The sequence below is a fragment of the Lynx canadensis genome, chromosome E3 (genome assembly GCF_007474595.2).
Source record: "Lynx canadensis isolate LIC74 chromosome E3, mLynCan4.pri.v2, whole genome shotgun sequence".
Lineage (NCBI taxonomy): Eukaryota > Metazoa > Chordata > Mammalia > Carnivora > Felidae > Lynx > Lynx canadensis.
In genome coordinates, this window is record NC_044318.1 from 18,909,245 (window position 1) to 18,932,977 (window position 23,733).

At 51.8% G+C, this 23,733-nt stretch overlaps 2 protein-coding genes across 3 annotated transcripts in view; one reads left to right on the forward strand and one right to left on the reverse strand.

Annotated features, from left to right (window-relative positions):
- On the forward strand, positions 1-15,519 carry PLK1 (polo like kinase 1). Of its 2 annotated transcripts, none has more exons than XM_030300859.1 (11): positions 1-3,987; positions 4,799-5,472; positions 6,139-6,307; positions 7,069-7,213; positions 8,195-8,288; positions 9,682-9,901; positions 12,935-13,090; positions 14,072-14,149; positions 14,342-14,496; positions 14,598-14,780; positions 15,013-15,519. In XM_030300859.1, exons 2-11 carry the CDS (start codon positions 5,065-5,067, stop codon positions 15,217-15,219), a joined length of 1,815 nt encoding a protein of 604 aa, XP_030156719.1. In that variant the 5' UTR covers positions 1-3,987; positions 4,799-5,064; the 3' UTR covers positions 15,220-15,519. The 2 variants fall into 2 exon arrangements, with proteins under 2 accessions (XP_030156719.1, XP_030156718.1); XM_030300858.1 differs by having other exon boundaries at positions 1-3,795; positions 3,911-5,472.
- ERN2 (endoplasmic reticulum to nucleus signaling 2) overlaps positions 15,474-23,733 on the reverse strand; it is a 17,691-nt gene continuing 9,431 nt past the window's right edge. The window contains exons 9-22 of the mRNA XM_030300857.1: positions 23,356-23,434; positions 23,121-23,268; positions 22,888-23,009; positions 22,008-22,163; positions 21,580-21,742; positions 19,183-19,270; positions 18,845-19,034; positions 18,664-18,763; positions 18,345-18,547; positions 17,015-17,162; positions 16,798-16,925; positions 16,112-16,235; positions 15,956-16,023; positions 15,474-15,864 (exon numbers count right to left, since the gene is read on the reverse strand). Of these exons, the coding sequence (XP_030156717.1) occupies positions 15,652-15,864; positions 15,956-16,023; positions 16,112-16,235; positions 16,798-16,925; positions 17,015-17,162; positions 18,345-18,547; positions 18,664-18,763; positions 18,845-19,034; positions 19,183-19,270; positions 21,580-21,742; positions 22,008-22,163; positions 22,888-23,009; positions 23,121-23,268; positions 23,356-23,434 (1,930 nt within the window). The 3' untranslated portion in view covers positions 15,474-15,651. The remainder of the gene's footprint in view (positions 15,865-15,955; positions 16,024-16,111; positions 16,236-16,797; positions 16,926-17,014; positions 17,163-18,344; positions 18,548-18,663; positions 18,764-18,844; positions 19,035-19,182; positions 19,271-21,579; positions 21,743-22,007; positions 22,164-22,887; positions 23,010-23,120; positions 23,269-23,355; positions 23,435-23,733) is intronic.

Genomic DNA, 23,733 nt, shown 5'->3' on the forward strand with positions numbered 1-23,733 from the left:
GCTCGAATTCATGAGTTGTGAGATGACCTGAGCCGAAGTCGGATGCTTAACTGACCGAACCACCCAGGTGCCCAATGCTTTGTCTTTTAAGTGTGTGTCCATTTCTAAATGGAATAAATAGAATATACATGCAGTGGGTACTCAGTGGCCTTCAAATGTATTATTGGTTGATTCCATTGCTTAAAAGTCTTATCTTGTGGGGGTTGTTTCTGCCTCTGCAGAAGAGTTAGCACTTCAGGCCTGTAATTAACAGTTCTCTTGATGCTGAATTTACTGCTAGGGGTTTGAGTAAATTTGCAATGAGGAAAAAAGGGAAGTCTTTAAAAATGATTTTGTATTTTGTAGCTCTTGTATCTGGAAATATAAAACTGGTTTAAAATGTCACATACTTCACAGTTTCATAAATGCTAGAGGGATCATCCCAATCAAAGAAAGATGCAAAAAAAAAAAAAAATTAAGAAGGTGTTGGTGAGATACAGCTTCTGGCGGATGTGTTGGAGTTTAAATTCTTTGAGTGTTGGAACCAGAACAAGTTTTCATGTAACTGTTGATTTTTGCTATGATTTGTGTCTGTTGGAACCTCTGGAAGGGGAGACAACATGAAAAGAGAAGCAATTTCTGGATGGAAATGCACATTTGGAATTTGAAAAAGCAGTTGCACTGCCAGTGAGCCCCAGGTGAAATGTCCAACGCCTAGAGGCTGATGCCAGGCCAGCATGATGTACATGGTTTTGAGTGGGTCAGACTGACAACATGAAAAGGAAGCCTTGCTTGTCACTTGGACTTGGACCATGGCTGTCTGGTATTGCAGTATGACTTTCTGCAAGAAGCCAAAGAAAAGCAGCTGGCTCTCTTGGAATCCCAGATTCACTAATTGTAAAAGTCTGCATGTGACTAAGCTGAAAACTGGCCTCTGGGAGCTGTTTCAGCCCCAGCAGGAGCTGTGCTGACCTGGAAGCAGACACAGGCTCCATGAATAGGACTCAGACCCTGGGACCGTTGAAGGTTTAGGACCCCTTCTGTAGAGCTCTCATTATGAAAACCTACATCGTGGATGCTGGCCGGACAGTCGGGCCACATACACATGCCCACAGGAGAAGGCTTATTCTCTGATGGGACCATCTACAATCAAGCTGCTGGTCAGCTCTTTGTCGCGAATGTGGAGGCTACCTGCATCCTGATTTGTGATCCCTGCCAATGTTGGGGGAGGGCACATCACAGGGACTGTGACCCCTCCACCTGCTGTTGAAGATCAGACTCTGGGCCTTCTTGGCAAGGATGTCTCACTGGTGTTGACTTGTGTTTGGCTTTCTAGACTAGTTGCAGCTTAACCACAGTGGGCTGATAGCCTGATTCTATTTCCTTACTGCACCCTCCCACCCCCATACACACCTAGTAAGGTAGGTTCATTATTTGAATATAGCTGTCTCAAGAGGGATTGATCTAGGCTGTTCACTGAATAAAAGGAATGGGAGATGATGTACACCCATTTGGAAACTTTTGAAAATTCAAGCTTTCATCCTCCACTAGTCTTCCAGGGCTCCCAGAACAAAATGCCTCAGACTGGGGGGCTTAAATTAGAGAAACATGTGCTCTCACAGTTCTAGAGGCCTGCAGTCCTAGACCAAGGTATTGGTGGGTTTGACTTCTCTCAAGCCCTCTCTCTTGGCTTATAGATTCTCACCGTGTCCTGACATAGTCGCCCCTCTGTGCTGTCTGTATCCTGATCTTCTCTTCTTCTAAGGACACCAGTCAGTTTGGATGAGGGCCTACCCTAGTGATTCTGTTTTAATTCAATCAGCTCTTTGAAAGTCCTGTCTCCCAATAGAGTCACAATTCAGAGGTACTGGGGGTTAAGGCTTCAACATAGGAATGGCAGAGGGGACACAATTCAACCCCTGTAACACATCCTGACCAATGCCTGAATTTGTCTTTCTGGTTAAGTTAGATAAAAATGTTTATCTGCAAAAATGTATTTGTGTCTCTTGTATACAGCCTTTGCAGATAAAAAGCCTGGAGGAGACTAAGAGGGGATTGGAAGAATGTTGTTGGGTTGCTGAACAGCGGGGCCTACAGATTTTGTAGCAATGAAAAGGCAAAGTCCTGGCACCTGGAGAGCCTGGGGGAAATGGTGGGGGGCATCAATAATCTTGGAAGCTTTCCCCTCTTCCTCACGGAAAGCTCCAGTGCTACCTTTCCATGCTCTGGAGTGCTTTGAGTTCAGACCGCTGAGCCTGTGATCACACCAGGCAGCCCTGGCTCTGACGACAGAGGGGGCCAGGGCCCTGCACTTCCACACAGAATGCACACTCATGAGATGGGGACACTTGTATCACAGACAAGTAGAATTGTTTGGAACTGACTGCCTTCACGCAGCTCTTCCGATACCAAGGGCTGGCTGGATCTTCCAGACTGGACCGGAAGCCCTAGGGCGGGAGAACCGTGGTAAGAGGCTTACACTGGGGGCCCTGTTACCCTTCACTGCCTAACATATGTCTTGCTTGAGGTACCCTAACATTGAAAACTCATTTCCAGTGGGACCATGTGCCCTCTGGGACTGTACTAATGTCTTTGTGCCCTGTCACCACATTGCCTCAGCCCTGGAAGGCTTCAGATCAGCCTGAACTTACTGGCCACAGCTGTGCTGTACCTGAATTGGTGCCTGGGGCCAGGTAAAAATGAATCATACAGAAGTTTAGGGAGGAAGCCACTTGGCTTTCTAAGATAGACTGTTGTTCTTTTTTTAATTGAGGTATAGTTGACATATAACATTATATCTAAAGTAGACTTTGATGGTTAACGGGACCCCTGGCAGGCATAACAGATCAGCACTGCAGTTTGGGCTCATCTTTTTGCATGGGGTCCTACTGATAATACATTTGCTGCAAAGAAGCATGAGCCAAGGCCAAGGGCCAAGGGGATGGACAGCGCAGAAGGGAGTTAACACAGTAAGCCTGAGACTGCTCTCCTTGTTTGCAAGACTGACCCTTGGCTGGCATCTGGGTAATTGGATTTTGAGTGGGTTGTCACCATTACCTAAATAGTAAGAATGGCTCACTGTGCCTAAACTGTGCAGACAGTATGGTTTATGCTAAATGCCTGCTTTTCTTCCAGGAATCCAACATTTTGGTATGTGCCAGGCAGAGGGTGTCTACTTGGCCAGCCTATTGGGCCAGCAGTATAAAACCCTGGGCACTGAGCCTCTAAGGAGCTTCCCTGGCAAATAACACTTCACACTTGCTGTCATAACTCATTGCTGGAGGCATTAAGTGTTCTTTGTGTCTATACTGCGAGAAGGCTCTGGGAAGCTTGTACCCGGTTTCCTCTGGGCTTTGTGCTATGCACCTTTTTCTGTTTGCTGATTTTGCTTTGTAGCCTTTTGCCGTAATAAATTATAGTCGGCTGTCAGTAAGACTATATGCTGAGTCGTGTGAGTCTCCTAACAAATCATCAAACTGGGGGGGGGGCACTTTGGGGAGTCCCAAAACAGGAACAGGGGGGACTTCTGGGGTGTTGGTAGTGTTCTCTTTCTCAGTCTGGTGTTGTTTATGTGGGGTGGGTTCAAGTTGTGAAAATTCATTGAGCTGTACAGTTATGATATATACGCTTTCTACATATCTTAAACTTCAATAAAGAGATTACACACCACCAGAGTAAAAGTAAAAAACCTTCCTTTTATTCAGCAAACATTTCAGTTACCCCCCCCCCTTTTTTTTTTACTAGGCATTGCTCTGGGAGTTTGGGACATGGGCTAGGAAAGATGTCATCATTGCTTCTGCATTTACTGGGAGGCAGGTAAAGATATACTTACAATAATATGGCTGATATTTGCTGGGCTCTATCAGAGACATCATAGGGCGCCAAGGGGCACAGAGAAAGTGCTTCTAACCTGGGTATTTTGCCGTTCTAGGGTTGCTACTCCAGTACTTTCGAAAGTCAGGGAAATGGGCAGAGGGAGATGGCTGAGAACAGCGGCAAACAGGGAAGGTATGTGGGTATAGAGTTGTCAGAGCCTCTAGTTTTGTTTTGCTTTTTTTTCCTTTTTTTTTTTTTTGGAAAAGCCACAAATCTGAATTTTTATGTGAGCTCTCTTGAGTTTTAAGTGCTGTAAACGAATCCAAATTTTCAAATGTGGGAGGCCAAACACAACACCCCTGCAGGACAATTTGGCCTTGGCCTACCGGCTTGCCAGGCATTCTGCCAACCAGCCATCCCTCCTCAGACCAAAGACCTGAGGGTCCACTCTTTCAGGCTCTGGGAAATCTAGCAATGAGCGAGCCAGACAACTTTCTTGCATTGTGGGGGTGTCTGGTACCGTGCTTCTCAAACATCAGGATGTGTGAGAATCACCTGGCATTCACACTGAAAGGCAGCTTTCTCACTCGGGAGGTCTGGGGTAAGTAAGGCCTGAAATTTTCTTTCTAACAAGCTCCCAGGTGATGGTGATGCTGGTGATCCCTGAACCATATATGCTTTGAGTAGAGTTGCTCTATATTCCGGAGGAGCTTAGGAGCAGCTGGCAAGCACCGTGTTTTTACTTGAGTTTTAGTTTATTGGGGTGTCTTGGAGCTGAGGACATCAGAGGCAAGTGCTTAAGGCTGCGCCGCCAGGTCTCTATTCTCAGAGGTTATAATCTAGAAGGCAGGTGGGGGTGGAGGAAAGTGTTAGGAAAAGCTTCCTGGAGGAGGTGCATGGGAACTGCAGGAACCTCCCCGGCCGTCGAGAAAGGGAGAAGCCCTGAACTCCCCCTCTTCTCGGGCTGGGTCTCTGCATCCCCACGCCGTGTACGGTTTCCCAGGCATCCCACGTGTCTGCGCCCAGCGAGTGCCTGTCAATCAAGTTTCTCCCCTACCCGGAGCTGGGTAGGGTTTAAAGGCAGCAGCGGTGCAGAACGCTCCCATCGTGCCGCGCGGCGGGCGGGTTTGGATTTTAAATCCCCGCGGCCAATCAGTGGCGCGCAGGCTCTTGTAACGTTCCCGGCGCCGCGTTTGAATTCGAGGAGGAGCGAAGCGGTGCCAGGTCTCTGCCCAGACTCTGCTAGGTTTGCGGAGCAACTCCGGGAACATGAGTGCGGCGGCAACTGCAGGGAAGCTGGCGCGGGCACCAGCCGACCCAGGGAAAGCCGGGGGCCCCGGAGTTGCAGCTCCCGGGGCTCCAGCGGCCGCTCCGCCGGCGAAAGAGATCCCGGAGGTCCTAGTGGACCCGCGCAGCCGGCGGCGCTACCTGCGGGGACGCTTTCTGGGGAAGGGCGGCTTTGCTAAGTGCTTCGAGATCTCGGACGCCGACACTAAGGAGGTGTTTGCTGGCAAAATCGTGCCTAAGTCGTTGCTGCTCAAGCCTCACCAGAAGGAGAAGATGTCCATGGAGATATCCATTCACCGCAGTCTCGCCCACCAGCACATCGTAGGCTTCCACGGCTTTTTCGAGGACAACGACTTCGTGTTCGTGGTGTTGGAGCTCTGCCGCCGGAGAGTGAGTGTCGCTGCCCGGGGACCGTGGTTGGGGGCTCCGGGGGCTCGGAGCTGCTACAGAAGAGGTGCTGGAAACCTTGGGCTAGGCATTGTAAAGGACTCGAGGAGAGCGTGCTTTGCACTTGGAGCTGCAAGGGGAAGGGGTTGCGATTAAGTAGCGCTCGAGTCCTGTTGCTGCTAGGGAAGGCAGCTCCTGGACGCTAGGTGTTGAGCGGAGTGGGGGAGGTGCAGGTCGGAGGAGAATCCTGGCAATGGACGCAAGGGCTTCCGGAGTTGCTAAGGGAGGAGTCCCGGGTAAGGGGTGCTGCAGACCCGGAGCTTCCGGAGTAGGGCTGGGTCAGGGAGAGGGGTGGTTGGAGCCAGACCAAGGAGCTTCCGGGAAGGGAGGCGGCTGGACAGGGATCTACTGCTACGAAAAGGCCTGGGGAGGGATACTGAGAACTCTGAGCTTCCAGGAGTGGGTCTGGAAGAGGTATCCCAGGTAGGGGGCTTGGGAGGGAGCTAGTGGGAGAAGGGGTGCTGTGACTGGTTGTGGCCAGGCTTAGGGGAGAGAACGGATCGTAGCTGTCCTGGAGAAGAAATAAGGGTGGGGGTGGGGCGTCCTCGGCTGCCTTTATCCAGTGCATCGTTACCGGCTCCGCATTCCTCCTCTCTTAACCCCAACCAGTCTCTCCTGGAGTTGCACAAGCGGAGGAAAGCACTGACGGAGCCCGAAGCCCGCTACTATCTTCGGCAGATCGTCCTTGGCTGCCAGTACCTGCACCGAAACCGGGTCATTCACCGGGACCTCAAGCTGGGCAACCTTTTCCTGAACGAGGATCTGGAGGTGAAAATAGGTGAGTGCTGGACCCGGAAGGGGTGCTTGACACCACCGGAAGTGGGAATGAGGAGGTGCTGGAAGAGGGAAAATAGGAAGGAGGCAGGGAGGGAGGAAGAGGATGGTAGAAGTCTGGGCTGTTGATTGCTTCTAGAATCCCTCTTTAGTACCGAAATTTAAAATAAAGAGCCACAAGCCAGTATCCTGCAGACGCATTGTTTAGTGCTCCTACGCAGTAATTTTTTAAAAGAAGAATTTGAATTAGTTTCCATTTTTCAAATTGGGATGCTTGACATACAAATTTGGATTTGGACTCCTCTTAAACATATTAAACATATATTGTTGGAAGCTCCAGCAGTTCTGAGACAGCATCCCTTCCGGCTGCTCTTTGCCTGGCTGAAAAGCAGCTGTTCCCCTTAGACCCCCTGGGATTTGCCACAGTCCTCACCACTCCCTATCATTTCCTCACAAACTTGCCAAATAGCAGTACTGACCTTTACTTGCTTGATCCTTGAAGGCATTTGACTTGTGCTGTTTCCATCAACTCCCTTCTAGAAGGGCCCTCCTTTCTAAGGAAGGGGGGGCAAGGAGGCTCCCTAGGAGGCCCCTCCCCTGGGCCAGCAGGGTGGGAGGAAGCCTGGGCAGCCCTGCTGCCTACAAGATATAGGGGCAAAAGGGGAAATGACCCTGTTCTTGACATTCAAACCTGTACCAGCTTTCTGCATTGGCAGATGACAGAGGCTAGCATCTGAGCACCCCCTCTTCCTCCCTCTGTCCCAGGGGATTTTGGACTGGCAACCAAGGTCGAATATGACGGGGAACGCAAGAAGACCCTGTGTGGGACTCCTAATTACATAGCTCCTGAGGTGCTGAGCAAGAAAGGGCACAGTTTCGAGGTGGACGTGTGGTCCATTGGGTGCATCATGTAAGTTGGGAGTTGTCTCAGGACCCACATGGCCTAAGCAAGGGCCCTTTTGGATGTCTCACCTGGCTGACTTGACCTTGTGGACCTTTCTGCCTATGGAGAGGCTGTTCCAGAGAACAGATTGCCCCAAAACAAAGCCCAGTTTCCATATCTTTCCTTGTCACAGGTTATCTTGTAGGATTCCTGCAGCCTGGGCTGTGTGTCTGGGGAAGGTGGGGGAGAAGGGTGGGGGTGTCCCCCTAAATCTGTTCTAGGTCCTTGCTACTCAAAGTGTGGTCCACAGAGCAGCAGCATCACCTAGGAACTTGTTAGAAATGCAGAATCTCAGGACCCAGACTACTGACTGGATCGGAATCCGGATTTTAACAAGATCCCCGGGTGTTTCCCATGCGCAGTAAAGTTTGAGAAGCACCAATCTAGAAAGCAGCCCTGGGAGGGAGGACTTAGGTCAGGAATAGAGCTGACAGAAGGAGGTGCCTGTAGTCTATCTGGATCGAGGCCTTCTGAGGTGGGTGGGCAGTGGGTAGAGGGTTGGGCCCTTCGGGTATTCTCTTTTTTATTGCTGTTGATCTGAGTACTGGAGAGCTAGAAATGAGTTGTAGCAATGGCTTTCATACTTATTTGCAGTGGAGCTTTTCAACTGAAAGCTCCAGGCCTTGAATACAGAACTATCAAAATGGCGCTGCTTCTGTAGAGGAAGGTAGCCCACGCACTTGGACCTGATTTGTACTGGCCGGCAGCTTCTGGGGCCCCGGGTTACCACAAGCTATAGTTGAAAAGTCACTTTTGCTATCACCGGTCTTCTGAGGGCTCACCCCGGCCCATATCCTGGCTCCTGTGGGCTTGAGGATTGTCCTCAGGGGCCCGAAGTTCAGAATTTCCAGATGCCCGGCCTCCCTTCTGGCCCTGAGATGATTCCTCTGGCATCTAAGTTTTGGCTGCGAGCCTTGAGCCAAATCTACCCACCTTGTGCTTTTACAGGTATACCTTGCTAGTGGGCAAACCACCTTTTGAGACATCTTGCCTAAAAGAGACTTACCTCCGGATCAAGAAAAATGACTACAGTATTCCCAAGGTGACTAAAAACACTTGAAGTTTAAATTTGTTTTGTTTTGTTTTCCCCCAAAAAGCTGTTTACTGAGCCCAATCATATCCCGGGGCTAGAGATAGGTCAACCCCACTGCTAGGGGAGCCACACAGCTTTAGTGGATCTGTGTCTGAAATAACATACAGAACTTGATAGGTGTGCACAAAAGCATTTATTGTAAGGGGAGAGGATTTGTAGATCCTTAGAGTTTGGGTATATAACCCAAAATGTGTAAAGAGCAAAAAAAGGTGGGGTGGGGAAGAGCAGGAGGCAGACGTAGAAGAGCCACTTCAGCTTTGGAAGTGGACCTTCTCGAGTTAACTGGTCTCTGCCACGTGGCAGCCAGATCACAGTGGGCAAATGGCCTGAATCTTTTGGCTTCCAGTTTCCCACTTATAAGGTGGAGTTACTACCCCTGGAGCGGCTCGCAGAGCGCCTTGTATACACTAAGTGCTCACAGAATCCTGAACCACTGTGAATCCAGAGTGGTGTGCCTTTTCACAACCACTGCTGTCAGCGCGTTGAAAGGAGTAGCCTGTTTCTGCAGAAGCCCGACTCATGGCTGCTTTCCAGTTTGGGATCCTTGACTCGTGTGAAATCAAGAGCCCCATCTCCATAAGGGCAGAGAGGTGAAATCTGTCACAAAGGATCATTTAACTGTCCGATGGGCAGATCCTGAAGGGTTCAGACGGTTCAGAGTGGGTGAGCGAGCTGGCTTCACCACTCATTAGGTGTGTATTCTTAGGAAAGGCGCTTAACGTGTGTTCAGTTTCTTCATCTGCAAACGAGAGATGGTAATAGAGGCTGCCACCCCTTGTTTTATGTGAAGGGTAAACACGCTAATGTACATGACGTGCTTGGAACACTGTTCTGGCACAGAGTAAGTGCACAGCTAATGCTAGGCTGTCACTATGCATTTGACCTGTGCTGGGTTATCTCCCATTGAACCCTGCAGGGCTCAGGCTCGGTGCTATGTCGTCTCATTTTCTAGATGAAGATACAAAGGCCCTAGAAAGTCAGGTCACTTGTCCTAGCTGGTATTAGGGACGGAACAGAGACTTAAACCAGGTCTTTATGACCTCACGCCTACATTCTCAAGTACTACTCTAGTGGTGAGCAACTTAAATTATGCGAGAAAAATTTCAGGGGAAATCACATTAAAATTGAGTCTCAAAAGGAAGGAGAAGTGATCATTCTCACAACTTAGGTTGACACTTGTCAACTCAGCAAAGCCAACAGTGGGGCACCTGGTAGATATGTGGCCACCAAACATGGTATCTGGGAGCCATGCATGTGGGCCAGGGGCCACGGTTCCTTTATGGCAGTGCTGCCCTTGGGTCCCCCATCACCTCCTGCTTACAGCTGTCCCTCTCTGCTCTAGCACATCAACCCTGTGGCCGCCTCCCTCATCCAGAAGATGCTTCAGACAGATCCTACTGCCCGCCCAACCATTCACGAGCTGCTCAATGACGAGTTTTTTACTTCTGGCTATATCCCCGCCCGGCTCCCCATCACCTGCCTCACCATTGCACCACGGTTTTCAATTGCTCCCAGCAGTCTGGACCCCAGCAACCGGAAGCCTCTCACAGTCCTCAATAAAGGTAAAACAAGGGTTTGCGTAGACAGCAGACCCCCAGAGAGAGCCTAGGCTTCAGATGTGTGGATTGATGGCCCACAGAACCCAGGTGTGCAGTAGGACTGACTCCAGTCCTTGAGTCCATGGCCTCCCATCCTCTCAGGGCAAAATGCCCTGCTTCCCCTGGGCCAGCCCTAGCAAGAAAGACCTTACCATGGCTGGGCCAGACCTGTTGTGCCCAAAAAGAGGAGAGTGGACTGAATGCCATGCTCACAAAACTCTTACTTAAAAAATTCCTAACATCCCTCTTTCGTGGTTCATTGAAAAAAAATATGAAAAATTCCAAATATAGACGGAGGGCATAATGCACTGGACCCCTACACTCCACCCCCGGCCCACATTCAACAGTTAGCAAAATTTTTTGTCACGTTTGCTTCACTGTTCCATTTTTGTTCCTTTGCAGTTAATCCCAGACATCTTGCCATTTTACCCCCATAGGCTTCAGTAGGTCTCTCTTTAAAAGGACAGCCACTTTTTAGGGGTGCCAGGGTGGCTCAGTCAGTTACGTGTCCGACTTTGGCTCAGGTCATGATCTCGTGGTTTGTGAGTTTGAGCCCCGTGTGGAACTCCGTGCTGACAGCTCAGAGCCTGGAGCCTGCTTTGATTCTGTGACTCACTCTCTGTCGCTCTCAAAAAAGAAAAATGTTAAAAAAAAATTTTTTTTAAGGGACAGCCACTTTTTTTTAAATTTTTTTTTTTTTTTTCAACGTTTTATTTATTTTTGGGACAGAGAGAGACAGAGCATGAACGGGGGAGGGGCAGAGAGAGAGGGAGACACAGAATCCGAAACAGGCTCCAGGCTCTGAGCCATCAGCCCAGAGCCCGACGCGGGGCTCGAACTCACGGACCGCGAGATCGTGACCTGGCTGAAGTCGGACGCTTAACCGACTGCGCCACCCAGGCGCCCCAGGGACAGCCACTTTTTATAAGACTACACACCTTGCTTGGGTTGTCATTATGTCTGATTCTCTTCAGAGGACAAAATGAGGAAGTACATACTTTGGGGGAAAAACTTGAAGTTTGTACTGCTATTTCTGACTCACATTTTTTTCACCACATTATTTTGATATTATTTCAAACTTATGAAAACGTGGACAAATGGAAGCTCCTGTATCTTATAACTCCTTTTCTCCACGAAATGACGTTTTTCTACATTTACTTTACCTCTTTCTCTTTTTAATATATATAAAGTTATATATTTGTGTGTATCCACTGTTTTCTCCCGAACCACTTGAGAGTAAGTGGTATACTTCCTGTCCTTTACCACTTAATACTTCAGTGTATTTCCTAAAAACAAAGATTCATTCACATAACACAGCAAGTTCAAGATATTTAACATTGATACAATCTTGTCAGCTGTGGAGTTACTACTTTTCTTTTTGTAATTTATGAGTGTCCAAATACAATATTATGACTTTGATTTTATTTTTATTTAAAAAAAATTTTTTTTAATGTTATTTTTGAGAGAGAGACCGCACGAATGGGGGAGGGGCAGAGAGAGAGGGAGACGCAGAAGCCAGAACCGCGTGCAAGATCATGACCTGAGCCAACTGAGCCACCTAGGCACCCATGATTTTATTTTATGCTTGTATTTCTTTTCAACTGACCCTCTTGTTTCCTCACACTAATAAACATAACTTTTTCAGCATCTATACACAAGTTCCTCTTATTAAATGACGTTTTATTGAAGTACTATTTTCCTTAGAGTATTTCACTAAGGATATATAATGTTTTTAAAAAGGTCATTTGAAATGCTTTTTTTCTTTGGGTGAATATAGCACCAATTTAACATAAATTCATTTGTTCCTGTCGTAATCTAATATCGTTAAGGATGTCTCTTTTTGTTTTCGCCATTTCATGGGTGATGTTAATCTTGGTCACTTGGTTAGGGTAGTGCCTGATGGACTTTTCCACTGCAGAGTTACAGTTTTTCCCTTTGTAATGAATACATGTCTCGCCGAGCTACTTTGAGATGACCCTGTTCCTCCTCAAACTCTTGCCCAGGAATGTTAGCATCCTAGGTAGAGCTCTGTGGATCTGGCTGTAGCAGTTGCTACTGAGGTGTTCTAATGCAAATTCCTCTCTTCCCCTCTCCTTCTGAATTCATGGAAATTCTTCTATAAGGAAGAGCTGTCATTTCTCTCTCATTTATTTGGTTATGTACATTAGTGCACACTCATGGATTTATTCTTTGGGCTGTAATATTGCCATTTTAAAGATTGGTTTGTTTTTTTTTTTTAATTTGAACACCAGGGATTTTTTTTTAAGATCTGCTGGAAATTTTCAAACTTCCTCAAAAGTAGAGAGAATTAACTGTACTAGAATCCCCATGTACACATCATCCATTTTGAGTAGTTAGCAACATTTGCCTATACTTACTTTGATCTATTTCCAACTTCTCCTTTTTCCTAGAGTTTTTAAAGCAAATCCCAAATATCTTATTATTTTCACATTTAAGTTCTTAGTACAGCATAGTTTGTTTTTAACTGAAAACTCTGATCTTAAAAATATAAGACAAAAATCATGTTCTACAAGAACTACCATGTGTTGGTCGGGAAAGAAACACTTGAGCATAAAGACAATAAAAGTCATCAGGCTTCTACCACTCAAATAGAGCCTATGAGACAAATCTCAAAGGGTATCTTTTCAGACTCTTTTGACATCTGTACAAAATTTAGGGGTGGAAAAAAAATCTGTTTTCATCAAATGCCCAGCATTGGGGTAGAGGTCTGAGTGTCTGAGGCTCTGCGGCTGTATGTGGCCGTGAAACCTTCCTTAAGGGCTTGCCTTGGCCCTGGAGGTGTGAGTACCACGTTCCTGTCACGTGAGCATGGCACCTGCTGCTCTATAATCCCACACTGACTCAGTTTACCCAAAGCAATGGCAGCTAAAATGATTTTTCTCTGGGAAGAATACCAGCAGTGGTAGAGGGTCCCATGCCCCTCCCACCCTGCTGCCTTTGTGCCCAGCTAAGGAGCACGTGTCATCATCTTCCTAGGCATGGAGAACCCCACGCCCGAGCGGCCCCGGGAGAAAGAGGAACCAGTGGTCCGGGAGACCAATGAGGCAGTCGACGGCCACCTAGGCGACATGCTGCAACAGCTGCACAGTGTCAATGCCTCTAAGCCCTCAGAGCGGGGGCTGGTGAGACAAGGTAGGCACGGTGGGGGCCTGGGGGTGGGGGCGCCTGGGCATCTGGAGAGGGCAGGGAAGTCTCGGCCGCAGCAGGTCGGTGGCTTGTCCAGGCCCCAATCACCCCAATACCTTTAGTCGCCCCATTTTCTGTAGATCAAAATCCAAATGGAGTAACCTGGCATTCAAGGCCCCTCCTTTCTTTTTCTGATTCACTTGTTCTGTCTCCGTCTTCCAGAACCCCAGCATGCTGCCTTTACACATCTGCACGTGCTGTTTTCTGCCGTTCTGTGGATTCCTGCTTCACCTGCAGGAGCCTCGGGACTCTTGCTCCTACCGCTCCCTTCTTCTGTAATATGCTTCCTCCCCATCTCACATCCTCCCGATGTCTGCCCACGAGCATTTCCCCACCCCCCACTCCTAGCACTTGTCCCCCTCAGCTGCTGTGGGTTTCTCCATAATTCTTCATTTCTATATTTGTTTCTTGCATTTAAATAGGGGATTATTGCGTGCACAGAACATGACATTTTGAGATACTTGGAATTGTATATTGCCTCACATTTTTTTAGTCATTCGGACCAGAAAATTCACTAGTCTGTTGGCCACTGACTCTCACCATGATAGAAGTAACTTAGAGACCTTATCCATATTTACGCTGCTCAGCCTCTGTCCCTATAACAAGAACACAAGCTCCATGAAGCCTGGGTTTTAGGCCCTTGCTCACTGTACCTGAGACAGTGCCTGGCACACGGTAGGCCTTTGATCAGTGGATGGATGGACCGTAAAATGAAAGGAACGGGGTGCTCTGCCCTGGGACTTGTCCGTCCTGTTGCTTGCCAGGGCTTGGTGGTGACACAGCCCTGCTTGGCTCTCCTCTGGGGTCCCAGACCTCTTGACTGAGTCCAGGCAGGGTGTTCAGCATCCCTCCCTGGTGTCGGCCACCTGAATGGACTGGAGGGGAGGAGGCTGGTCCTGACCAACAGTCTGTCTGCTTCTGTCACAGAGGAGGCTGAGGATCCCGCCTGCATCCCCATCTTCTGGGTCAGCAAATGGGTGGACTATTCAGACAAGTACGGCCTTGGTAGGTTGCTTCCAGAACGGGTGGGCGGCTCAGATAAAGCCAAGTGACCCTTCGAGCTGTTCCAGGCTCTTCCCTGTGCGGTTCCCAGGTCCTCTCAACAATCTCCTCTCCGTCCCAGGCATCCCATTTCCAGCTCCCAGTGCCCCCCCTGCTCCCTACTTCCCCGTCCTGAGGCCCCCCTCCACCTACCAGGGTACCAGCTGTGCGACAACAGTGTGGGGGTGCTCTTCAACGACTCGACACGCCTGATCCTTTACAATGACGGCGACAGCCTGCAGTACATAGAGCGTGATGGCACAGAGTCCTACCTCACTGTGAGCTCCCATCCCAACTCCCTGATGAAGAAGGTGAGTGCTGGCTGGTCCCCGCGGCCTGGGGTTGCTGGGAGGGAGGCACTTGCCAGGGGTCAGTCTCCAACCCTGGCCTCCCTCCCTCCCCTTCCAACCAGATCACCCTCCTGAAGTACTTCCGGAACTACATGAGTGAACACTTGCTGAAGGCAGGCGCCAACATCACGCCTCGGGAAGGCGATGAGCTCGCCCGGCTCCCCTACCTGCGCACCTGGTTTCGCACCCGCAGCGCCATCATCCTGCACCTCAGCAACGGCTCTGTGCAGATCAACTTCTTCCAGGTGAGCCGGGGTGGGGAAGAGTTGGGGCGGGATGCCTGTGCCTGGCAGTTGGATTGGGTGGGGCGGCGTGGGACCCATCCTTGGCATCAGGCGGTAGGAAGAGAGTGGGCGGGTGGGAACCCCTCGTCGGCCACAATGTCTCCCCTCCAGTCCCCCATACACTAGCAGCTGGGGCCTTCAGTCCGCCCGCCCGTAACTCCCTTCCATCTCTCTGCCCTCCTTTGCCTCCTAGGACCATACCAAACTCATCCTGTGCCCGCTGATGGCAGCCGTGACCTACATTGATGAGAAGCGGGACTTCCGCACGTACCGCCTGAGCCTGCTGGAGGAGTATGGCTGCTCCAAGGAGCTGGCCAGCCGGCTGCGCTACGCCCGCACCATGGTGGACAAGCTGCTGAGCTCCCGCTCGGCCACCAACCGTCTCAAGGCCTCCTCGTAGGCCTTCCTCCCCTCCGGACTGGTGCCCCTCCCACCCCCACCGGCACCTCGGCCCGTACTGGTTAGCTCCCACGGTGCTGTTTTCTAGAATGTGGCCCCCGGCCCTGGGGGCTGGGAAGAGCTACATTATCCTTGCTGGTGGGTGTCTCCGTGTAAGTTATTTTTGTACATGTTCCGGTGTGGGTTCTATGGCCTCTTTCCCTTCCCTCTCAACCCCGCCATGTGAATTGTACAGAATGTTGCTCTTGAATCCGGGACTGTCCTTTCCTTGCCTTTATATACATTAAACACGTGAATCTTTTTTCTTCTTGTAGTCCCTGAGGGGTGCCTGGGCTCTGGGCACATCTTTGCTCCAGAAGCCCCAGGCTGCCAAGTCTCTGTCCGTCTCTTCTGACGCTGAGGCCAGCCTTGGCCACGGGCCCAGCTCCTTGTCTCAGCTCCCCGCGGCCCCTGGGCACGGCCCCCTGGGCCTCGAGGCCGGCGGATAGTAGGCCAGGAAGAGACTTTCAGAGGCGCAGCTCCTCATGGCCGCGTACGTGTGGAGCAGCAGCCGCGGGAAGCGGGTTGTGAAGTACTGGACGAAACTGTCCGGGACGTGGCCTAGCGCCTGCCGCACCTCAGCCGGGAGCTCCCTGTAGTGGTGCTTCTGGAGGGAGTTAGAGCAGAGAGCCCCCGCCCGGCTCAGCCGTGACCAGCCTGCCCCGCCCCCCAGGCCCCACTCAAACCCTAGAGCACACCTTGTTCCTCATTGCACGGAGCAGGTCTCGCACCGACGTCCCCTTGTACGTCCGGAACCTTCTCAGCTCTGTGGGCGGGCAACTCCTTGGCAAAGCTGCCCCCACCAGACTCCCCTCCGCCTCCCGGACCCGCCCCGGGCCGAGCCTGGCCTCTACCTATCTGCAGCGGCACGGAGATGTGCGTGTGCCAGTTGCACCGGACCACCGCGGGGCCTCCCGCCTCCAGCGCCCTCACCAGGGGCCCCTGCTCAGGCTCCTTCTCCAGCCAGTCACTGACGTCCTAGGACCCCACAGAGCTCCTGAGCCTCGTGACCAGTTTCAGAGGCCAGGAGTGCCCTACAGCTTGGGGGAGCAAATCAGAAGCTTCTTGGGTTAGGGTAAGGATTGGTGGCCCTTGAGTCCAGCTTCTCTGTGCCATGTCTCCATGTTACCTTCCAGGTCTTCACCAACCTGTGAGGTAGGTACTGTTGTCCCCATTTCACAGATGAGCACATTGAGGCTCCGAGGCACAGAGTCTCTTGCTCGAGGTCCCACTAGTGGGGTGGACTATCCGGGCACCCATTTAGCATAAGTGACAACTAGGCATGGGGCGTGTGTCAAGTGGGGCGGGGAGGAGGGGTGCTGGGGACCAGCAGCGGGGCCGGGAAGTCTGGTAGTGAGCAGCTGGAGTGTCCACATGGCAGCATCTAGGAGTCTAAGGTCCGAGCTTGGTTTAGAGAAGGAGCTGGGATGCCTGGAACAGGCAGACAAGTCTCTGCCCAGCCACTCCGGCTTCCCCTTCCTTATCACTCAAGACCCGGATTTGGGACTTTCTGGGGCTGTTGCCAAGATTTCCCTCTGACCTGGAAGAACTGGAGCTGCTTGGCTCTGCTCCAAAAGAAGGGGTGGGCCAGCACCTGGTGAGCAGAGGGGCGGGCCTGCGGCGAGGGGTTCAGCATGGTCTCAACCAGGTTCCGGGCAACCACCTTGTCTGTAACGGGGACCAACGAGGGATGGCTTCAGGCCTGCCCAGCCCCGTGCCCTGCTTCCTCCCTCCTCTGCCAGGCCCAGGCCCCTCACCGTGGGTCTCTTCCTCCAGGTGAGCCAGACTGGGAGCCCCTGCGAGGATGTTTGCCTGGCGGTAAAGACTCTCTCCAAACGGGTGGCTGCCGCCAGAAAGCACATAGTAGAACACGCAGCCTGCAGAGAAGATGTCCACTGCGCTTGTCTGGGGGCAGAGAGACAGACGTAAGGAAGCGGTCCCTGCTTCCAGGAAGCCTCTCTGGTTCAAGTCTCCCATGGGCTGATACAGTAGCCAGGGCTTTGGTTCAGACTAGAACTCCAGGGTGCGTCCTGAGCGCCATTTCCTTGGCCTGGGATCTCCTCCCCTCTGCGCCGTTGGAAGGGGCCCATGGTTTTCATCCAAAACCTTTGCCCTACTGAGCCACTGGTGCAGGTGTCCAAGCTGTGTTCCTCCAGGTCTAGCAGGTAACAGGAGTGAAGCTGGCCAGGCACGAGGCAATGAAGTGGCACCTGCCCTCCCAGTGGTGACAGCCGGACTTCGCTCCAGCTGCCTGCCTCCAGGGGACTCTCCCTGGTGACAGAGCTTTGATTTGCCAAGAGGATCCCGAAATCCAGATTGTAACGTGGAATTCCTCAAGTTAAAATACTGGCCGCTAATAAAATCTGTACGGGCTTATAACATCAGTCCCTTTGGCCTCCAGGTGCCCACCTCCTGCTTTCTCTTGACTCAGGTGTGGCTTTGCCTAGTGCCTGACCATTCCTGTTAACTCCCATCTGTGTGCATGGCTTCATATTTCACTTGCACACTGACAGCTCAAAACTCCGTAAGCCTGGAGTCTCAGACTCCCGCGTCTCTGGAAGTCAGACACTGCTCTGGGCTTCAACTGTATTCGCTCATCTGGTGCTCCCCAAACCCTTGACACCAGTGGCTCTCTCTGGCTACACATTAGAACACCTGGGGCCCTACTCCAGGCTGATCGGGTCAGAATCACAGCATATGAGCTCTGGGCATCTGACTTTTCAGAGTTGCCCAGTGATTCTGCAGCACAGTGCGGACTGAAAACCCTTTTCCAGCTCAGGATTTCTCAACCCTGGTACTATTGACACCTGGGGGCGGATAATTGTCATGGGGGGCTGTCCTGTGCATTGTAGGGTGTTTAGGCCTCTAGCCCACCCAATGCCAGTAGCAAGCCCCGATTCCGTGGCCATGTATGACAACCAAGAATGTCTCCAAACAGTGCCCAATGTCCCCTGGGCAGTGAAACAGTCCCTGGTTGAGAACTGCTCCTCTAGGTGAGAAGGGATGAACTGTGCCCACTTTACAGATGAAGAAACAAGCTTGGCCATATCTGGAGAGGCACGCGGCCAGGGAGGGGGGAGGACTCACAGGGCCGTCGGTGGGCAGCAGTTGTAGGAGCTCGGGTGCCATCCAGCCTTCCGTGCCGGGAATGCCCGAGCGGAGGCTGAAGCTGCAGCGGCCGACAGGCAGCTTTTTGCAGAGGCCAAAGTCTGAGAGCACCACCCTGCCTCGGCCCTCAGGGCCGTCAGGCCCCGCGATGAGGACGTTGGCCGGCTTCAGGTCCCTGTGCACTGAGAACAGAGCAGAGCTGAGCGCTGGCGGTGGGGAAGGCGGAGCCAGGGGTGGGGAAGGCGGAGCCAGGGTGGGGAGGGCGGGGCCTGGGATGGAGGGCGGGGGCGGGGCATACCGATGTGTAGGGAATGCAGGTGGGCCAGGCCGGACATCAGCTGCTGCAGCGCCTCCCCGGGCTCCAGGCCCCAGCGCTCCAGCTCAGGGTTTTCCACGTACTGAGGGGGTGAGGGACAGAGAGTCACTCTGCAACCCGGGACCCTACCAGCGCCCCACCGCCCCTCCGAGCTCTGGCTCACCTCCTGCAAGGAGGCCTGGCAGAGCTCCAGGGCGATGTAGTGGAACTGGGGTTCCCGCTCGGTACAAAAGTAGCGGAGCACATTGGGGTGCCTGTCCGACTCCTGCAGCAGCTGGACCTCCCTCCGGACCAGGCCGAAGCATTCACGGAGCAGCCGCTTGACAGCCACGGCCCGGCCCTCCAACTGGCCCCTGGGAGGTTCAGAGAGGGAAGACGAAGGAAAAGGCTCCCGCCTGCACCCACCTCGGGGAGCCTTGGGAAAGCATGGCTCCCCGAGGGACAGTGGCCAAAAGTGCCGCGACAGCCACACCTCCAGCCCAGCTCCTGACTGCCACTCACCGGAAAACGAACGTCCCGCTTGCCCCGCGGCCCAGCACGTCCTTGGGGTTGAAGGAAATCTTGCCCACCACCACGGTGAGCTGCTCAGCTAGCGGAGAAGAGGGCGCAGTGTCAGGGAGCTCTGCTCCGCCCACAGCCTCCCCTCTCCTCAGTCCAGTCCCTCCCGCTGCCTCCACGCCCATCCTGGGGCTGCCACTTCCTCTTTGTACATCCTTGGCAACTTAACCCCTGTGCCCTTGGTTTTCTCATGTGTAAAGTGGGACTCGTGTTGACGATCCCACACACATTACTGTGGATTAAATGAATGTGTGGGAGGAGAGTGGTGGTGAGGGCTGATAGATTACCCTCCTTATCATCCTCCCTCATTCTGTTGCTGCCCAGATTTCTTTCTTTACTTCCTCTGCCAGGATTCCCACCCACCCACCCCACCCCACCCCACTCTTGCCAGTTATAATAAACCCTTTTCACTGAGGAACTGGCTTTAAACAGTTGGCAGCATAGTAAGGGTGAGTGCCGTCCCAGGAGAGACTGCCCCCAACGGGAAGGGGCAGCAGTGAGCATTCAGATGCTAAGCTGTCGCAGAGTTGTCCCTGTCCTAGGGTGGCAGGGAGCCCCTGGAATGCCTTGGTTTCCTCTTAAGGATGAGGTTGGCTCAGGCAGGCAGAGAGTTGTAGTCTTGAACAGTTACACTCTTCCCTTTGGGTAGCTCGCGAGAGACCCTTCACAGTGACCCAGGTATGGCTATGCCCTGCTCAGCCCCAAGGGACACCATTCATACAATTCAACGTATACGGTGCCCCAAGAGTTGTGCGATGCAGTGGCCCTGAGAACACTCTACTCAGGAAGTGCTGCCCGCTTCGGTCTCTGCAATTAGCTCCAGGAAAAGCAAATGAAAAGTAGCATAAGGATCAGTGAGAAGGGTACCAAGCTGTCCCTCAGGATTGCTCTGGATTATTTTGGTAAAAATTCACTCCCATCTGTTGGCAAGATGTGGGCAGGAACCTAAATTTGTAGACCCTGGACTCTCGGGAGTGATGGTCTCAGGGCCTGGAAGCACAGGTAAGAGCGGGCCCATTTCTGGCAGCTCAGAAGGCAGGGCTCTAATGGACTGTGGTCACGAAGGCTGATAAAGGACAATGACAAAGAGGAACGCTTTGGTGAGAAGCATCCTGGGAAAAGATGGAATCTGGCCTGTCTGGGGAAAGCTGGAGTCCGAAGACCCAAGGAGTTGAGGGATTCTGGGTGCACTGGGTGGGTATTATGTGGACCCTCCAGAGCCAGTGAAGTGACAAGAACAGTAACCCCTCAGGGCTCAGGCAACTTTGTGGTGAGCACCTTCTGACAGTTGTAGGAAGGGGAGCAGTTCTGTCTCAGCAAAGGCAGGGTGAACACAGGGGTGGACGCAGGGAGCAGCCCTGAAGCGTCAGGCCGAGCGTGGGTGGGGCTGGGGGAGCTTCAGCTGGAGTTAAGGGGGCAGCAGAGTGGCTCCAAGGCGTGAGGTAGTGGTTTGGGCAGTGACCAGGAGGTAGCAGCGAGCAGCTCATGCTAAGGACCGAAGGCCAGTCCAGTCTGGAGCCAAAGAAGCAGGAGAAATAGCCCAGACTGAACAACAAAAGCATGTGAAATCCCCCTTGGGGCATCCCACAGAAGCCAGCTTGAAATTAAATGGACAAAAGAGAAGTGTTTAAAAGTCCTAGGGGGCGCCTGGGTGGCTCAGTCAGTTAAGCGTCGGACTGCAGCTCAGGTCATCATCTCATGGTTTGTGAGTTCGAGCCCCACAGCAGGCTCTCTGCTGTTGGATCCTCTGTCTCCCTCTCTCTCTGCCTCTCTCCTGCGTGTGCTCTCTTTCTCTCTCTCAAAAATACTAAACATTTAAAAAATATAAAAATACTGGCTCACACCTTTAAAAAGAAAACCTAAAAAAAATTAAAAAGCCCTAGAGAGAGGAAAAAGAACAAAATGATAGTAATTTACTATTACTGTTACCAAATATGACGTCAAACTAACCCAAATGTTGTTAACATCACCTAGGAGTGATTTAATCATAATAATGCTGGTAGCCTCTCACAGTGAGGTGGGTGTTATTTTTCCTATTTGACAGATGAGAAAATCAAAGCTCAGAGGAGGAAAGAAAGCAACCTAAGTTAACCGATAGTGGGGTTTGATCTATACCCAGTTTTATGTGCATCCAGAGTCCTTGAAAATAATGATAAAAAATGATGGCAGATATGTCTCCAGTGCTTAACTGCATAGAAGGCTGGATTGGAAATATTCTCTTAACTCACTTGGGCTTAACCACCATACTGTAATGGCTTCTACTAAACCAACTTGAAAGCTAAATCCGCCCCCTTTTTTCTCTGTCCCTGACTCTGCCCTTTACTGTTCACTTAGGCTTACCTTCTGGGTCTTCGACTGCCTGGGCTTGCTCTGAGGGGCTTCGAAGGCCCTTCTGGCTCTGTGGGGTGGCCCCTGGTGGCTGGGGCTGAGCACGCTGTGTGATGTGAGGAGGGTCTGCAGGTGCCAGGAGGGCCTGCTGCTGCTTCTCCACCAGCTGCTGCTGCTGACATACAGGGCCGAAGAGGGCTCAGCCTAGGCCAGGCCCTGCCCCGTGAGGGGCCCCGCGGCGGTGCCTGAGACAGCCTGGCATGGGACCGTGAACATACAGAACACAGTAGTGGGGGCTCGAGGAGCTGCTGGGAGGAAGGCAGGGGGCAGAATGGGAGCTGGGTGAGGGAGAGAGCTGCTGAGTGGTCTTGGAGAGAAGGAGCAGAATTCCCCCTAGGAAGACCCTATGACGCACCTGAGGTCAGGGGCAAAGGGCTTACCTGCCTCATTAGGAAGATAATCCACCCTCCCAGGAGGACAGCAGTGAGGCTAGCTGCCAATAGGTCTTGGGGTCCCAGCCCTGGATACAGTTCTGGGGTTTTCTCTTCAGGATGCAGCTCCGGGGTCCAAGGCTTCTCACGGCTCAGGCTCAGGAGCTGAGGACAAAAGAACACTCTTAGCACACTCACCCAGTGTGGAACCCCTACCCTTCTTCATCACTCAGGACAGGGCTGCTGGGCTTAGTTCTGGGCTTAGTTGACGGGGCAGGGAGTAATTAGGCCACATGGTGGGAAACATGGTGCTGTCCGTGGTGCTGAAACATCATTGTGTCCCCGGAGCGTGGTCTTCAAAACCCAGCTGATTAACAGCCTCTCCTGGGACATCACTAAAAAATACAGATTAGTCTTGGAGAATCACCAAGAAATTCAGATATCCATCTCCGAAGATTCTGATTCAGTGGGGCTTGAGCAGGCTCCCATGTAATTCTGATGAGCAACCAGAACTTGAGAATTACTGCTCCAGATCATGGCTGTTCTAACCTTGAACTACTAGTGATTCTTGCCCCAACCCTCTCCCAGGAGAGCATGCTTTTACAGGTTTTCTGTTTACATTTTCTCACTTGATAAATATTTTGTAACTTTTACACTGAAGAAGAATTAAAACTGTGATCCATATTTTACAGCTTAGATATCCTTTGACCCTTCTTATACCTTTCTGGCAATAACACCATATGTGTATGTCTTTCTTCCAGGAAATTGCATGGGATCAACTGACCCACCTTCAAATGTTATTCCTAGTAGGCTGAGGAAAAGGTCCATTGGATGACCTCCCAACATGCCAAGTCTCCCCTCCCATGCCCTCTGCCCTGCTAGCGCTGACCTCCGGGAAGAGGGCTGGAGGCTGCGTGCTCTCTGAGAGTCTGTTCTCAACAGTGCCACTCCTTGGGGTGGGATGTACCCTCAGCATGGTGGTATGCAGGACTGGGGGCGGTTCGTGGTGTCCTAAGAAGCAGAGCAAAAGTCAGCTGGCTGAAGGTAGCCTCAGCCTTCCAGCTCAGGAGCTGGGCTCATAGATCCTTCATCTACTCCAAACCTGAGCCAGAAGAATCTCACCAATGAGCAGCCACTGGCTAGGGAGGGCCACACTGCCTGAGGGGTATCTGACAGCCGTGCTAGGTGAGCCCTCTCGCTCGCCTGAGACTTGGAGTGTCACTTCATCTGTGGTGGGGCCATCCATGGGGGCCAGGGTCAGTCCTCGAGGCTATGGCAGAAGATAGAGAGTCATGAGCGAGGGCACTCCTTTCCTGCTGCATCCCCTCCTTCCAGCCCATCAGAGACCCCTTCTCACCACTAGCGCCACCCCTGTGTGAACCAGTGCTTTAGAAACATAGAAGCCAGTTTCATCCTTCCCCACATACAGTGTCATCCTAATGAGGGAGAAGAAAAAAGGGAGAAGGATGAGTGATTCTGGTGAGTCATTTCAGTTACCACTATACTGGTGTCTTTGTCATGTCCCCTCCCACATAGACTCTGGGCTTAGCTATATGACTTGCTTTGGATAAGGAGACAAAAGCAAATGTGACACAAGCAGAGGCTTGAGAAGTGTTTGTGCTTTGGGGCTTGTCCTCCCATGTTGTTCTCTGGAACCCTGAGACCACCATGTGAGAAAACCCAGGATAGCCTGCTGGGGCATGAGAGACCGCGTTTGACACCCCCCAGGCTAAAC